Source organism: Triticum aestivum, chromosome 6B (genome assembly GCF_018294505.1).
Source record: "Triticum aestivum cultivar Chinese Spring chromosome 6B, IWGSC CS RefSeq v2.1, whole genome shotgun sequence".
NCBI classification, from domain to species: domain Eukaryota; kingdom Viridiplantae; phylum Streptophyta; class Magnoliopsida; order Poales; family Poaceae; genus Triticum; species Triticum aestivum.
The window spans coordinates 557838105-557854581 of record NC_057810.1 but is presented as its reverse complement, the minus strand read 5'-3'; the positions used below and the strand labels follow the sequence as shown (position 1 = coordinate 557854581).

At 47.5% G+C, this 16477-nt stretch overlaps 1 protein-coding gene across 1 annotated transcript; it reads left to right on the top strand.

Annotated features, from left to right (window-relative positions):
• The first annotated feature begins 13587 nt into the window (after positions 1 to 13587).
• Positions 13588 to 14396, top strand: LOC123134412 (uncharacterized). The gene has a single exon (XM_044553672.1). It carries the CDS (start codon positions 13711 to 13713, stop codon positions 14188 to 14190), a length of 480 nt encoding a protein of 159 aa, XP_044409607.1. The 5' UTR covers positions 13588 to 13710; the 3' UTR covers positions 14191 to 14396.
• Positions 14397 to 16477: the final 2081 nt, after the last annotated feature.

Here is a 16477-nt window from a genome sequence, read left to right as displayed (position 1 = left end):
GTGAAGCAATGAGGATAATCCTCAAGTTACGGACCCAGTCCGTGTAGTTGCTACCATCATCTTTCAACTTAGCTTTCTCAAGGAACGTATTAAAATTCAACGGAACAACAGCAGGAGCTATCTATCTACAACAAACATAGACAAGCAAAATATTATCAGGTACTAAGTTCATGATAAATTTAAGTTCAATTAATCATATTACTTAAGAACTCCCACTTAGACAGACATCTCTCTAGTCATCTAAGTGATCACGTGATCCAAATCAACTAAACCATGTCCGATCATCACGTGAGATGGAGTAGTTTCAATGGTGAACATCACTATGTTGATCATATCTACTATATGATTCACGTTCGACCTTTCGGTCTCTGTGTTCCGAGGCCATATCTGTATATGCTAGGCTCGTCAAGTTTAACCTGAGTATTCCGCGTCTGCAACTGTTTTGCACCCGTTGTATTTGAACGTAGAGCCTATCACACCCGATCATCACGTGGTGTCTCAGCACGAAGAACTTTCGCAACGGTGCATACTCAGGGAGAACACTTCTTGATAATTAGTGAGAGATCATCTTAAAATGCTACCGTCAATCAAAGCAAGATGAGATGCATAAAGGATAAACATCACATGCAATCAATATAAGTGATATGATATGGCCATCATCATATTGTGCTTGTGATCTCCATCTCCGAAGCACCGTCGTGATCACCATCGTCACCGGCGCGACACCTTGATCTCCATCGTAGCATCGTTGTCGTTACGCCATCTATTGCTTCTACGACTATCGCTACCGCTTAGTGATAAAGTAAAGCAATTACAGGGCGTTTGCATTTCATACAATAAAGCGACAGCCATATGGCTCCTGCCGGTTGCCGATAACTTCGGTTACAAAACATGATCATCTCATAGAATAAAATATAGCATCACGTCTTGACCATATCACATCACAACATGCCCTGCAAAAACAAGTTAGACGTCCTCTACTTTGTTGTTGCAAATTTTACGTGGCTGCTACGGGCTGAGCAAGAACCGTTCTTACCTACGCATCAAAACCACAATGATAGTTCGTCAAGTTAGTGTTGTTTTAACCTTCGCAAGGACCGGGCGTAGCCACACTCGGTTCAACTAAAGTTGGAGAAACAGACACCCGCCAGCCACCTGTGTGCAAAGCACGTCGGTAGAACCAGTCTCGCGTAAGCGTACGCATAATGTCGGTCCGGGCCGCTTCATCCAACAATACCGTCGAACCAAAGTATGACATGATGGTAAGCAGTATGACTTGTATCGCCCACAACTCACTTGTGTTCTACTCATGCATATAACATCTACGCATAAAACCTGGCTCGGATGCCACTGTTGGGGAACGTAGTAATTTCAAAAAAAATCATACGCACACGCAAGATCATGATGATGCATAGCAACGAGAGGGGAGAGTGTTGTCCACGTACCCTCGTAGACCGAAAGCGGAAGTGTTAGAACAACGCGGTTGATGTAGTCGTACGTCTTCATGGCCCGACCGATCAAGCACCGAAACTACGGCACCTTCGAGTTCTAGCACACGTTCAGCTCGATGACGATCCCCGGACTCCGATCCAGCAGAATGTCGGGGAAGAGTTCCGTCAGCATGACGGCATGGTGACGATCTTGATGTTCTACCGTCACAGGGCTTCGCCTAAGCACCGCTACAATATTATCGAGGACTATGGTGGAGGGGGGCACCGCACACGGCTAAGAGATCAAGAGATCAATTGTTGTGTCTTAAAGGTGCCCCCCTGCCCCCATATATAAAGGAGCAAGGGGGGAGGGGGCGGCCGGCCTAGGAAGGGGCGCGCCATGGGGAGTCCTACTCCCACCGGGAGTAGGACTCCCTCCTTCCTTGTTGGACTAGGAGAGGGGAAGGAAAGGGAGAGGAGGAGAAGGAAAGAGGGGGGTCGGCCCCCTTTCCCTAAACCAATTCGGTTTGGGCCTTGGGGGGCGTGCCCCACACTCCCCTTGCTGCCCTCTATTTCCACTAAGGCCCATGTAGGCCCATTAAGCTCCCGGGGGGTTCCGGTAACCTCTCGGTACTCCGGTAAAATCCCGATTTCACCCGGAATACTTCTGATATCCAAATATAGGCTTCCAATATATCAATCTTCATGTCTCGACCATTTCGAGACTCCTCGTCATGTCCGTAATCACATCTGGGACTCCGAACAAACTTCGGTACATCAAAACTCATAAACTCATAATATAACTGTCATCGAAACCTTAAGCGTGCGGACCCTACGGGTTCGAGAAGTATGTAGACATGACCTAGAACTGTTTCCGGTCAATAACCAATAGCGGAACCTGGATGCTCATATTGGCTCCTACATATTCTACGAAGATCTTTATCGGTCAAACCGCATAACAACATACGGTGTTCCCTTTGTCATTGGTATGTTACTTGCCCGAGATTTGATCGTCGGTATCTCAATACCTAGTTCAATCTCGTTACCGGCAAGTCTCTTTACTCGTTACGTAATGCATCATTTCGTAACTAACTCAGTAGCTACATTGCTTGCAAGGCTTATAGTGATGTGCACTACCGAGAGGGCCCAGCGATACCTCTCCGACAATCGGAGTGACAAATCCTAATCTCGAAATACGCCAACTTAACATGTACCTTTGGAGACACCTGTAGAGCTCCTTTATAATCACCCAGTTACGTTGTGACGTTTGGTAGAACACAAAATGTTCCTCCGGTAAACGGGAGTTGCATAATCTCATAGTTATAGGAACTTGTATAAGTCATGAAGAAAGCAATAGCAACATACTAAATGATTAAGTGCTAAGCTAACGGAATGGGTCAAGTCAATCACATCATTCTCCTAATGTGATCCCGTTAATCAAATGACAACACATGTTTATGGTTTAGGAAACATAACCATCTTTGATTAATGAGCTAGTCAAGTAGAGGCATACTAGTGACATTAAGTTTGTCTATGTATTCACACATGTATCATGTTTCCGGTTAATACAACTAGTCGTCAACCCGTGCTACTACACGGGCTAGTACTTACTGAAAAATTATAATTCTGGTTACATTTTAAAATTGATCCATGTGACATCACAATCATGATTTTTCTTAGGCCGTGACCTCTAGCTCTTATCCTTCTCCATTGTTCTTGCGAGAAGCCCGTATCCTATTCAACGATATATAGTTTTATCCGCTCATGTACGTGCAATCAATTTATGTAGACTACATCTGTCTTTGTGACAACTACTAAATTGGATTTTTATCAAGTATTCTCATAATATGCGCTTATTCCTCGAATATCTTATACATATAAAACTTACACCCTGTGTCTGAATGACCGAAATCAGCCGGTTTCTAATGCACTCGACTATTTAGGTATTTTGGATTCTTCAGTTATCATTTAGGATTTGTTTAGTAATTATATTTCTGACATAGATTAGAACTTTTCAACACTAATTTCTTCATATTTTCATAAAAAAACTATGTGCCTATCATGTGCAAATTTGGGTTCATATTCTTAAGTGTGATTTATGGGGGTGATTAGTATAGTATATGTAACCTATGCCCTGTCTGTCTGAACTTATGAAATATGTCGGCTTCAGATGCACTTGTGCGGTTTCATTTTTTGGATTTTTTTTGAAGATTTCTGTTGCACTCGCACGGTCTACCAATTATGGATATTTTTAATATAATCTACTATTTTTTATATATTTCTATACTAATATCTTTGTATTTTAAGAAAACACTATGTGCATGTTAGGTACAAATTTTGAAATATACACTGATGTGTGATTTCTGAATTAGAAAAATTAGATCACGTACCTAGATTTACGCACAATACAATTAGTGTACACATATTTATAGTAAAGAGAACCTCGTCCATCCATGATGTACGTATATTCTTCTGTGTAGTGGAATGATGTATATATATTGCTAGCTCTTTTACGCATGCATGTGTAACCTCCTCACTATGTTTCCACTAAAAAAATCTTTAACTTGTTAGCTGATTTTAATTTACACGTTTTCTTCCTTCCTACTCCCTCCGTTCCGAAATAATTGTCTTTATAGCCATCTTAAATGGACTACAATATACGGATGTATGTAGACATGTTTTAGAGTGTAGATTCACTCATTTTGCTCCGTATGTAGTCACTTGTTGAAATCTCTAGAAAGACAATTATTTCGGAATGGAGGGAGTATTTGACATCACATGTTTCCTTCCAAGCGTAATACATATGGACGCTTGGGGTGGATTGGATCTCACATTTAAAGCGCATGAATTTCTAAACGCACGTTTCCTTCCAAGCGTAATACTGATGGACTCTTTCTATTCTTTTCATTTTTTTTCACGGGTAAGCCATGTCATGGATTCTTTCCACTTTTATCGTTGGACAATTTACTTTTTTACATTTTATCGTTGGAGTTTTTTACGTAGGCTTTCCTTCTTAATTTCTGGGAACGATGGAGTCTTTCCCTTTTTTTTACTTGAGGCTTTCCTTCATTTTTTTTACGTTAGGTTTTCCTTGATTTATTTCATCGGTGTTACATTAGGAGTCGTGTCAGATGAGTTTTTCTATAAGACAGAATCATCGGTGTTATGTAAATTTTCCTTTTATCTTGATCGCATATTTTTCAATCTAACGGTTTATTTATGTACGTGATGAGAAATATTGTTTTTACATGAGTTTAATCCTTGACATATGTGGTTTTTCCTTTAATAAGATTTGATTCTCCTTTTTTGTACGGGTGGATTTCATCCACATACACGGTGATTTCTTGCATGGCCCTCTAGTAAATGTTAACCATTAGCGTGTGGACTTTTTTTAGATTGGGGTGCGGTGATTTTTTTAGTTGTATATATACATGCCTTTTTTCTTGCAATGGAGAACTCCGGTTTTTTTTCCTAGGAACTTGGATGTGGGCGTGGAGGACTATTTTTTTTGTTTTTTTCCTGGGAGCTTGGATGTTGGTGTGGAGGTCTATTTTTTTCTTTTTTTCCTTGGAGCTTAGATGTGGACGTGGAGGACTCTTTTTTTTTACAATATGGATTGTATACCCATGGGACTCTAACCACAATCACTTATTTTGCTTTAAAAACCACAATCACTTATTTAATCTGAATCGTCGATTTAAAATCCAAAGGCTAAATTTATATGGCTTCTGAGAATTAACGTGGAGGCTTCATTGGTGCTTCTAATTAGCAAATATAAGATTCTAGCATGAATAATAAATATTTATCATGATATGAGGAAATAAATAATAATTTTATTATTGCCTCTAGGGCATATTTCCTTCAATTTTTCCTTTGAGAGATATGCAAAGCACTTCTAGAATGGAATCTGAGGAGACTCCTGAGCCTGTCATCCCTATGGAATATTATGAACGAACACATGATGATAATCCCGAGGAGGATGACGAGGAAACCCTTGGTAGGGGCAAGAGACAAAGGAATGCAAAGACCTTTGGTGATGGTTTCTTCGTGTACCTCGTGGATGATACTCCCACTTCTATTTCAGAAGCGTATGCCTCTCCAGAAGCTGACTACTGGAAGGATACGGTCCGTAGCGAGATGGATTCCATCATGGCTAATGGGACATGGGAGATCACTGAGCATCCCTATGGCTGTAAACCATTGGGATGTAAGCGGGTGTTCAAAAAGAAGCTTAGGCCTGATGGTACGAATGAAAAGTACAAGGCTAGGCTTGTGGCCAAGGGCAATGACCAGAAAGAAGAGGAAGATTTCTTTGATACTTATTCACATGTGGCTAGATTGACCACCATTCGAGTATTACTCTCGTTGGCGGCCTCGCACGGTTTTCTCGTCCACCAGATGGATGTTAAGACGGCTTTTCTGAATGGAGAGCTAAACGAGGAAATCTACATGCAACAGCCAGATGGCTTTGTGATAGATGGTCAGGAAAGAAAGGTGTGTAGGTTTCTGAAATCTTTATATGGCCTGAAGCAAGCACCTAAGCAATGGCATGATAAGTTTAATACAACTCTGACATCCGTTGGCTTCATTGTTAATGAAGCTGACAAATGTGTATACTATCACCATGGTGGGGGCGAAGGAGTTATACTATGCTTGTATGTTGATGACATACTGATATTCAGAACCAACCTCAAAGTCATTGAGGAGGTCAAGTTGTTTCTATCTCAGAACTTTGAGATGAAGGACCTTGGTGTGGCTGATGTTATCTTGAACATCAACCTACTGAGAGATAATGAGGGTTGGATCACACTTATGCAATCCCGTTATGTTGAGAAGGTGTTGAGTCGCTTTGGATATACGGACTGCACACCATCTCAAACACCATATGATCCTAGCGTGTTGATTCGAAAGTTCGAAGGCATGGCTAAGGATCAACTAAGATACTCTCAAATCATTTGTTCACTCATGTACCTAGCATGTGCAACAAGGCCTGACATCGCATTTGCTGTGAGCAAACTGAGCCGGTGTGTTTCCAATCCGGGTGATGTACATTGGGATGTTGTTGAAAGAGTTATGCGCTATCTGACAGGTACTATGAACTATGGACTTCACTATACCAGATACTCGTCGGTACTTGAAGGGTATAGTGATGCAAATTGGATCTTTGATGCTAATGAGATGAAGGCCACAACTGGGTATATGTTTACTCTTGGAGGTGGCGCTATTTTCTGGAAGTCTTGCAAGCAAACGATCTTAATGAGATCGGCAATGGAAGCAAAATTAACAGCATTAGGCACATCTGGTGTCGAAGCAGGGTGGCTTCAAGATCTTTTGATGGACTTGCCATTGGTTGATAAACCGGTTCCAGCTATCCTTATGAAATGTGACAATCAGACTGTCATCACCAAGGTGAAGAGTTCAAAGGACAACATGAAGTCCAACAAACACATAAGAATGAGATTAACAGCTGTCAGAAAATTAAGAAACTCTGGAGTGACAGCGTTGGAGTATGTCCATACGACTAAGAATCTGGCAGATCCCTTTACAAAAGGGCTATCATGTGTTGTGATAGATAGTGCATCGAGGGAGATGGGTATGAGACCCACATGAGTTGCCATGGTGGTAACCCAACCTATCTGATCGGAGATCCCGTGAAGTAGGACCTGGGAAAACAAGCCAGTGGTGAACCGAGAAGAGTAACTACACTAACCCACTCCGTAGGAGATGCAATAATCTCGATATTGTATGGTAGGATGACTACTATCTTAATGTGTTCCAAAGCTTATGTAAGCAAGGTGCTATCCTACAGAGCGATCTTTGGAGGAACACACCTATGTGAGCCCGATTGCTGGTCACAGTCTATGAGATTGGGGTAATATCTACTCCCTCCGTTTCGGTTTACTCGTCGTGGTTTTAGTTCAAATTTGAACTAAAACCATGACGAGTAAATCGGAACGGAGGGATTAGTAAGTTCATGAATAGGCCAGGAGTGTGACTTATATGCTCCACCCGAGGGGTCAGCCTTCGACAGCCTAGTACTAGTAAGACATGCGATGAAGCTTCTTTACGCCAAACTGACAATTCAAGGCACAATCCATTGTTCAGTTGTGAAGGAGTGTAGCTACTTGCTCTAGGTGAAGCTCAACCTTAACAGGTCTTCACTGAAACACTAGTATATCGAAACAACAATTGGAACAGAGGACACAATGGGCCCTCGAGATCTGGTGGGGGATTGTTGAAATATGGGGTGGGCTTTAGGCCCATCCAACAATTCCAGAAAAATCTCTAAGGGCCCATGTGGGTTATATGGCACTAGGTGTAGTGGGAAGTTTAGTCCCACCCCGCTAGTGGAGAAGGAGTTGGACCTCTTTATAAGGGATTCTCTTCTACATGCTATTGGAGCTTGAGAATAGAAGAGGCCCTCGCGCACTCTTCCTCCACCGCCCGCCTCGTCACGATGCGCTGCAGGTTGCGGGAATGAGCCGAGCCGAGCTCACACCTACGCGCTTATTTTTGCCTGTCACTAACGAAGACTTTTCTGACAGTTGGGCCACGATCTGAGACGTACGATCATGGGTTGTCATGGACTCGGATGTGGGTCGAGCCCATGTCCCTCCATGCGGTTGTAACTATATAAGTGTGCGGTGTCTCCAAACCCTAGCCGCCACGAACAGATCACATCTACTCCCACGCGAACCGCCCACGTCATTCCTTTGCTGCTGCTACCACCGGTGAGTCCATCCTGTTCGCCGCGTACATGGCCGACGGGAGAGCAGGTCCCTGAAACCCCATCTCTCCGGTTCCTGTACGGGAGAGAGGCGAATAGGTTTTTGGGAAGCGACTACGCGACTGCTCGCCTCTGATCCACTACTTCCTCTACGTCTGCGTCGTCTCTGTCATCACTATGTCCACCGACACCGAACGTGCCGCCACCGAGAAGACCGAGGCCGACAAGAAGGCCGCCGAGGGCGCTGCTGCTGCCGCCACCACCGCGGCAGCTTCTGCATGGCCTATTAGAGGGTATAACGCGTTTATCCCTCTCCTGATTATTTTCGTATTAGCAGTACTAGCATCATGTGTAGATTTGTCTACTGTTTGCGCAGTACGTGCTTGTTTAGATCAGTATCAGTATGTCGTTAATTCTGGCAATGCCATGCTAGTCATCTACTTATGGATTAAATTAGTCGAAAATTGCCTATTTACTCAGCAATGTCAACTACAAATTCTCCTGCATATGAATGGTTGAACCTTGAGAGTTGAGATACTGTTTTTTTGGAAGCTTGACACCACCTTGATGATTCCATTTTTGTAAAGATAATAATCACCCATTAGTGGATTACTTTGTTAGTTTTTCCTGCAGAGTTATGCTATCCACATATGTTTACAAGGTGAAGTCTTATGACCCTATCAGGACTAATGACATTTGTATGACATTTTTTACCTCCTCATGCGAGATGGATACAAGTAAATGTACATGGGAGCTCTAATGGAGATTGTGCACGGTCAAGACTTATTTTCCAAATGGGAACTTGCTGGACACAGTCTTTTTTGGTAATGTATCTGCTGTTTGGAAGGGTATTGAGTATGGATTAGAGCTTGTTAAGAATGGGATGATATGGAGGGTGGGAGATGGGAATTGGGGCCAAACAGCAGAATGGTGCCTGGAAAGGAACTGCAGGTATAATCGTTTATCTGATTTCATAGATTAGAATGGTGCCTGGATCAAGGAGCGACTAGACAAATTTTTTGGCAGCCGGATGTGATACAAAGTCTCAAGATTAGAACCTCCCCACGGCGCCGAGACGATTTTCTGGCTTGGCACCCAGAGCGGTCGGGGTTGTTCATGGTTCGTAGTGCATACCGTCTGGCCACACTACAACATGATGAGGAACTTACCGGCGGTGCAACCAGTGCGCATTCGGAGGCGAGCGACAGTTATGGAACTTGATTTGGCAAGCTTGTGTGCCGCAAAAGATGAAGATCATGGCGTGGAAAGTGGTGGCTGGTGCATTAGCTACGGCAAAGAACAAGGCACACCAACACATAAACACACATGCTATCTGTTCTATATGCGGGAGAGAAGAGGTAGGGACAATTATGCGTTAGTTACATGCATGTATGTGGCTGAGCTGTGGGATGCAATGGGTAGGTGTTGGCCTATTCCACGCAAAGAGGAGGTACTAGACAGTAGTGACTGGCTACTACTACGGCTAGCAAAATGTTCTGATTCAGCATGTTGCATGATTATTATGCTAATATGGCGTATATGGCAAGTACGGTCCGATGTAACACACGGAAAGGAGGCTACGCCGGCTGCTGTATCCGCAGACTTTCTTGTGAGTTATATGAATTCGATTCAGCTAGCAAAATTGTTTTCCACGGAAGATACGATCAAAGGGAAGATGCTGATGGAGTTGGGGATCGTTTGTCGCATCAACCGCTGACTAGGGTGTTGAAGTGGCCTGCGCCTCCACGCAACACGGCGGCACTCTCGGTGATTGTCTTTCGTGGATGAGGATGGTACGGCGGCGGCTGGGATGATTCTACGGAGACATGATGGTACAGTGACCTTTTCAACATACCGCTCTTGTTTAACTGCAATGATGCTCTCGAGACGGAGATCCATGCTTTGATGATCGGTATGGCGCTTGCACGACAATATACGCAGCAACTGATCTGGGTGCAGTCTGATTCGTCTACTGCACTTTCTTGTTTATCTAGCACTAGCTTATATCGCTCGGTTTATGGTCATTTAGTTGCTGAGATTAAGTCCTTAGTGATCAATAGGGTGTTTATTCCTCAGAAACTTCATAGGTCTCAGAATAGTGTTGCAGATTGCGTGGCAAGGTATAGTCACTCTGAACGGGCTACAGCTGTGTGGCTCGACAGAGGACCCCATGTATTGAGTAACTCTTGCCGTTGGATTGTAGCCCTACCTTTTTGAAATAAACTACTATTGATCTCGCAATTTGTGTTTATATGGTATACCAAGGTGGTGATGTTTCTGTTGTAGCTTGAAAGTTTTTTCCCTTGCGGATAAGGCCGACTTGGTAGCTTATAGTGAAGCTTTAAACCAGTTGGTTCCATGGGTGATGACAATATAATCCCACATTCAGATTGTTTATCTATTGTCCAAACTTTGAATGAAATAAGTAGAAGGATCAATATTACTTATCTATATACTCCCTTCGTCCCATAATATAAGAACGTTTTTCAAACTATACATAGTTTGAAAAACGTTCTTACATTATGGGACATAGGGAGTAGCGTTATAGTCATGCATCATTCCAAAGACTGTTGTCAGACCAAAATCATTTCCAAATCATTCTGCAAATCTTTTTAGGACACTCAGTTTGCATAGTAAAACATCAATTATAGGTAATATTTCCCCGCAACAACGTGGGGGAACCATCTAGTTATGAAAATGAGGGAGTACTAGTTTTCGTACCGGATCCCTAAATTCACAGATACAACCCCTGTACGTTCAGACCACCCGTGAACACACGCCGCCAGGCCTCGAGGCAGTGAAGAGGCAAGGGGCGAAGACCGCCAGCGCAGATCAGATCCCAGGAGCAAAGCCCTAAAATAAGGAGAGCGAACGTGCGCATTTCCCATTATTCATTTCCGAACGAGAAGAAGAAGAACAGCATGATTAAGCGCGTGGATGGGGAGCGAAGCAACCATACGTTCTCCGTCCTTCTTCACTCCGGAGTCAAATTCATCATCACAAACTCCGGCCAAAAGGTCCTAAACAATCCTCCTCCCGAACCCCATTTCGTTTCTTAGTCACCTCGCGTGCCCGCTGGAACACGTGGTGCCTCGCTCACCAACACCTGCAGCCTACGCAAGCAAAAAGAAAACGGCAAGACGACATGGACGCCGGCACCGCCACACGTGTCCCCTTCACTCCGGCCTCCCCTCCTTCTCCCCTGGGAAGCGTGTCCCCTTCACACACCGGCCCGGGCGCCCGGGCGGTCGTAGGTGAGCGGCCACCGAACGACACACCCCGCGCGAGGTCGCGCCGAATCGCCCAGATTCCGGCGCAGCGCCTGCCCTGGGGAAGCCGTAGGCCGCAGCCGCCAGCACCAGCGACGACAACCTCGGCTGCCGCGGTGCATGCGTGCGGACTGCGGGCGTGGGTCACGCTCGATCGCGCGCCGGCCACCACCCGTTTCCCCGCCTCGCCGCACCCACCCCCGCATGCATGACGCACCCTTGCTCGGCAGGCGCGGGCGGTGCGCGCACCCGTGCCGGCGTGGCGCGCTCCGGACCTCTACTTGTTGATCGCTAACCTTAATTTCACGTCGGATTTCGCCATGTGATTGAAACGCGTGCGAAGCAATCGAATTCGTTGAACTGATTTTCATCTACGGAGAAGAAGATCACCGATCAGATCGAGTAACCCCGAGGGCATGCAACGCAACGTCACCGCGGTGACCAGCATGCTAGCAGTGTATCACAGGAAAAGATTTGGCCCTGGGCAGGACAAGGGCAGCATGAGCAGCAGCTGGACACCAGCGTGTATCCGCGCTGCCCGCATCGATCACCCGCGCGCACGGTGATCCGGGGGAGGCAAGGAATCAAACTGTCTGCGTGCAACTGGGGCGTGCCCTGTTGTTTCCATGCGCATGCATATCCACCTCCTGAATATACCGCGTGCCCAGGGATTTCGTGACAGATCCGTCCGGTCACCACTTGTTAATTCAGATTAACCACCCGTGTGACTGTGTCGATCGTCCACCCAGCCAAGCTCACTCCAGCTCGCTGGCATGTTCAGCAGTCACTGCAGCACGCATGCATGCCCAGTAGTGCTTGGTCCGTCCGTCCACCGCCCAACCTGGTCGTAATATACCAGTGCGGCAGCGCACAGCACACTAAGAGGCAGGGCCGGCCCTGAGGGGGGGCAGGAGGGGCGGCCGCCCCGGGCCCCCGTATGAAGGGGCCCCCGATGGGGTTTCCATATACGTACATGATGTTGCCCATGCAACAGATCGACTGATTCCAAAGAAACCAGAGAAAAAAAGATAATAGATCGCCATCTTCTAGACTTGCCGCACGGGCGCTATCTTCTCGCCTTCTAGTCCGCTTCACAATTGGCAACGGATCAGCGTTTCCGGCTGATTCCGGCTGCGTCCCCGGCTGTGTATTCTAATCGTGATTTTCTGTTGCTACACGTGATTAATGGAAGAAGGTAATGCCATTTTCTAGATTCCGATCAACCTCCTCTTCAATGCAAATTCCTCTTTTTCTATGAACTTCATGTAGATCATTCATTCGTTTCATGAAGATCATTCCCATACATATTTCTTTCTCACACTTCAATTTCTTGTGTTGGTTGGCATTACAAAAGTGGAGCTTGGATTTTTGTCCGTGACTAATAAGCAGCAGCAATATCTTGCAATTTTCTAATTTTACATCCATCCAGGTACCTTGTTCCAAGCCTTTCTTAGCAAAATTTTATATTTATTTAATTAATAGTACTTTTAATTTCGTGTATCATATGTTTGTGTGCTAATTAGTAAGATGTTATCTAGAAAGTATCCATTTGATAATGAGTGAAGAAAACAAACTTGCATATGGGTTGATTGACAATCAGAAAGGAGATAGTATTGATTTTTCTAGAACAGATCATACAAGTACTTCTGCTAGAAATTCCGAGGAATGCCTTTAGTTACTATTGAAGAATAGGTACGAACATAACTGAAACATATAAGTGCCGACTGAGAAGAGCAACCATTTTTTCTGTGCATGTTTATGACCTTGGTTTGTTGTATAGTCTACATGACAAGGCAACATAAATATAGTGCATCGAGTATTTAGTTGCAATTGAAATAGAGAAAATTTTAGCTTTAGGGCCCCTTTTTGTTGTCTTGCCCCGGGCCCCTAAAATCTCAGGACCGGCCCTGCTAAGAGGTTCCCATCACATTTTACACGGACACGTCATAGTGCCTGGCTTTTGCTTGTCCGTAATGCCTTCTCCCCAGCATCAGCACCGTAAACTAATAGGCTGTGTAATCTTGTCATGTCCCGGCCGGGATCCCGCGTCGCTCTCGCCAAAAAAGTCCCGATTCAAACCTACCTTCCTGCCTTGTTCCCTCGCCCCGACCGGACATATATACCCACCCTGCCGCGCCACTTGACCACCACCAGCACCAGCACCAGCACCAGCACCAGAATCAGATCATCACGCGCAGGCCAGCCAGGAGGACGCACACGCACCAGAGCGCGCGCACGCACGCCACGTACTGGTGAACAGGACAGGCACATCACGACGCACAGGATGAGCCTGTCGCCGGCGCCGGAGGAGAGCTACGCGAGGCTCGGCATCGGCTTCGGCTTCGGCCGGAGGTGGCGGCCGGCGAGGGGGTTCCGGCTCGGCGCGAGGAACCGGTTCTCGGTGCGGCGGCTGCGGGCCAAGCTGCTCACGTTCCTGGGCCTCGTCGGCCGCCAGGCGCGCCACCTCGCCAGGAGGCTCTCCAGGAGAGGCGGCGGCTCCTGCCCGCGGAACGGCAGCGCGAGGACGCTCGTGGGCGGCAACGGGTCGCAGCGGTGGTGCCCCCCGGGCGGCGAGGCGGCGGCCAGCAAGCACAAGCAGCAGCAGCAGCAGGCGCCGAGGAGGGCGGCGTCGTTCATGCGGACCAACTCCTTCTACGCGCAGGCCATCGCCGAGTGCCTCGAGTTCATCAAGCGCAATTCCGTGCCGGTCGAGGACTACGGCAGCGCCGTGGTCGCCCGCGGCGGCGGCACCGCCGGGAGATAGACCTCGTCGATCGGGACTCCGTTTGGATCGCGTGGGCGGTGGAACAACTAGCTGGAACAAATGTGTGTACGCCCGTCCCGGTATCCCGGGTCGTCGATGGGGTCTCGAGACGTGAAACTAGCGTAGTGTACTGATAGTACGTACAGATGGGGTACAGAGGTGTAAACACGTTGTGAAATTTGAGTTGCGTATGTTGAAATTTTTGCGGGGCTGTGATTACTTGGCCGGTACACGGCACTCCTACTAGTGTTTCAACTTCTTGTACATTTCCAGGTGTAAGAGTAGACTTTCTGCATGAGGCTCTTCCGGAGCCACAACTATGGTCTGACTGCCGCGTCGATTCTACACGATAGAAAATGACGGGTCAAGAATTACCATCACAAAAAGAAAAGGAAAAAGATCGATGCATAATATTCAAAGATGTATTGCTCAAAGTGTATATGCAATGAAGATACGTACGATCGCTGCGAGTACTTCTTTGTGGACTCTCTTGCTGAAAGGGAGTGATGGCGAGAGTTAGTTTGACGACACTTGTTTTATGCGCCACGCAATGGGGTGGTTTCCCACCCATTGCCTACAGATCTCCGCGTCCTACCGGTTGCCGATTTTTCTCAGCAGTTTGCTTAACCAGCTACTATTTTTCTCTTTCTAGATCAGTGGCTAATCCACTTCTGTCCTCAGAAAGGTGCACCGCATATCGGGGAAGACCCACACGTAATAGGAAATGCCGACCAATGACCGTAATTCTCGTCGGGGATTTGCTACAAGAAATCTACATCTGGCCCAGCGAATCCATGCCATTTTTTTTATTTTTTTCGCGAATACGCAGGGCTTGCGTATCATTTCATTGATAAAAGAAATATAATGAGTACAAATAAGGGTAAAACACATGACATGAACACAGACATGCGTGAACATGATGCCTGGAGCAGGGGAACAAGGGATGCTCGGCCCGAATAGAGGATACATCACAACTAAACCTACAAAACCCGACCCAAGCACGGCAATGCCGAACTAACAAGAGCACCAACATCTTCAAAACCGAAACAGGGGACACCGTGAGCGAGCAAGATAGCGCCTTCAAGAAGGAGGACAACGCCGAGATGCCGTCACCATCCGGTCCGGAGCAACCAGACCTAGGGTTTCCCCTGAGCTCAAAGAGGGGCGCAGCCGAGGGCCTTGACAACACCTTCAAGAAGGAAACGACATCCGCAGATGCTGCCGCTGCCAGCGTCGGCAAGCCGAGTAGGGATTTCTCCCTGGCCTGAGGCTGAGCAATCCCATAGCCACCGTGTCTCAAAACGAAGATGAGGAGGCCAATGTCGGTTGGAGCCACCATGTCGGAAGGGGGTTGGCAGGGCTACATCTGCAGTCAGAGGATGGCACCGCCTCTGAACCCACGAGCACGGATCTAGCAAAGGGGATGCATTGAGGCGTACAAAGTAGGGCAGGAGGTGAAGCAGACCACGAGGGGGGTCGGGCAACGGTGAACAGCAATGCCGACAAGCTAGGACTGGAGGAACGCAGATCCTAGCTACCGTGGCCATAGCCGTCGGGACATTGGGGAGCCACGCGAGCTGGAAGGAACGCAACCGCTAGGTCATCGAGGCCAGAGCCACCCGCCGAAGAACGCTGACAGCCATGAACACCGGAGAAACGCGGGTCCAAGGTCTCCTGGACAGGAGCAGCTCCAGCAAGTACCCTCCTTGAGGGGCTTCAAGATTGCCACTAACACTGTAGTCTCGTTGCCATCGCGTGAGCCGTCGTCGTGGCTCAGGGGAGAGGAAGGGCCGCCGATGATGAAGGGGGCTGCCTGCAGGAAGGTAGGCCGCGAGCACCTCCACGACCGGCCGTAGTACCTGTGTCCAACCCAAGACCAGCAGCACGAGCAGAACTGGGCTGCCCACGGAGGGATGAGAGGAGGGCTGCAGGGGGCGGCGCCGAGCAGCCATGGCCGGCACACTGTGCCCGCCGTCGGACTAGCAGAGACGTGCAACAACTGGGAAGAGGGCCCCGCACAGGAGCACCAAGACGCAGAGCCCGGGGAAGGGGTGGGGGTAGATGGTGCGGGGGGGACGGATCCGCCCTGCAGCCACCTTCCTGGGGCACGGCACGGCCTTTCCGACCGGCCCTCCGGCGGCGGCGCGGCGGATGCAGGCGGGGGGAGTCCCCGCGGTGGCGGTGGATCTTGGGCCGTAGGGCGGGGGCGGGGCGGGGAAGCGCGTGGGGGTTGCGGGGGAACGGATCCGCCCCGCCGCCGCCATCCTGGGGCGCGGCGCGACTTCGC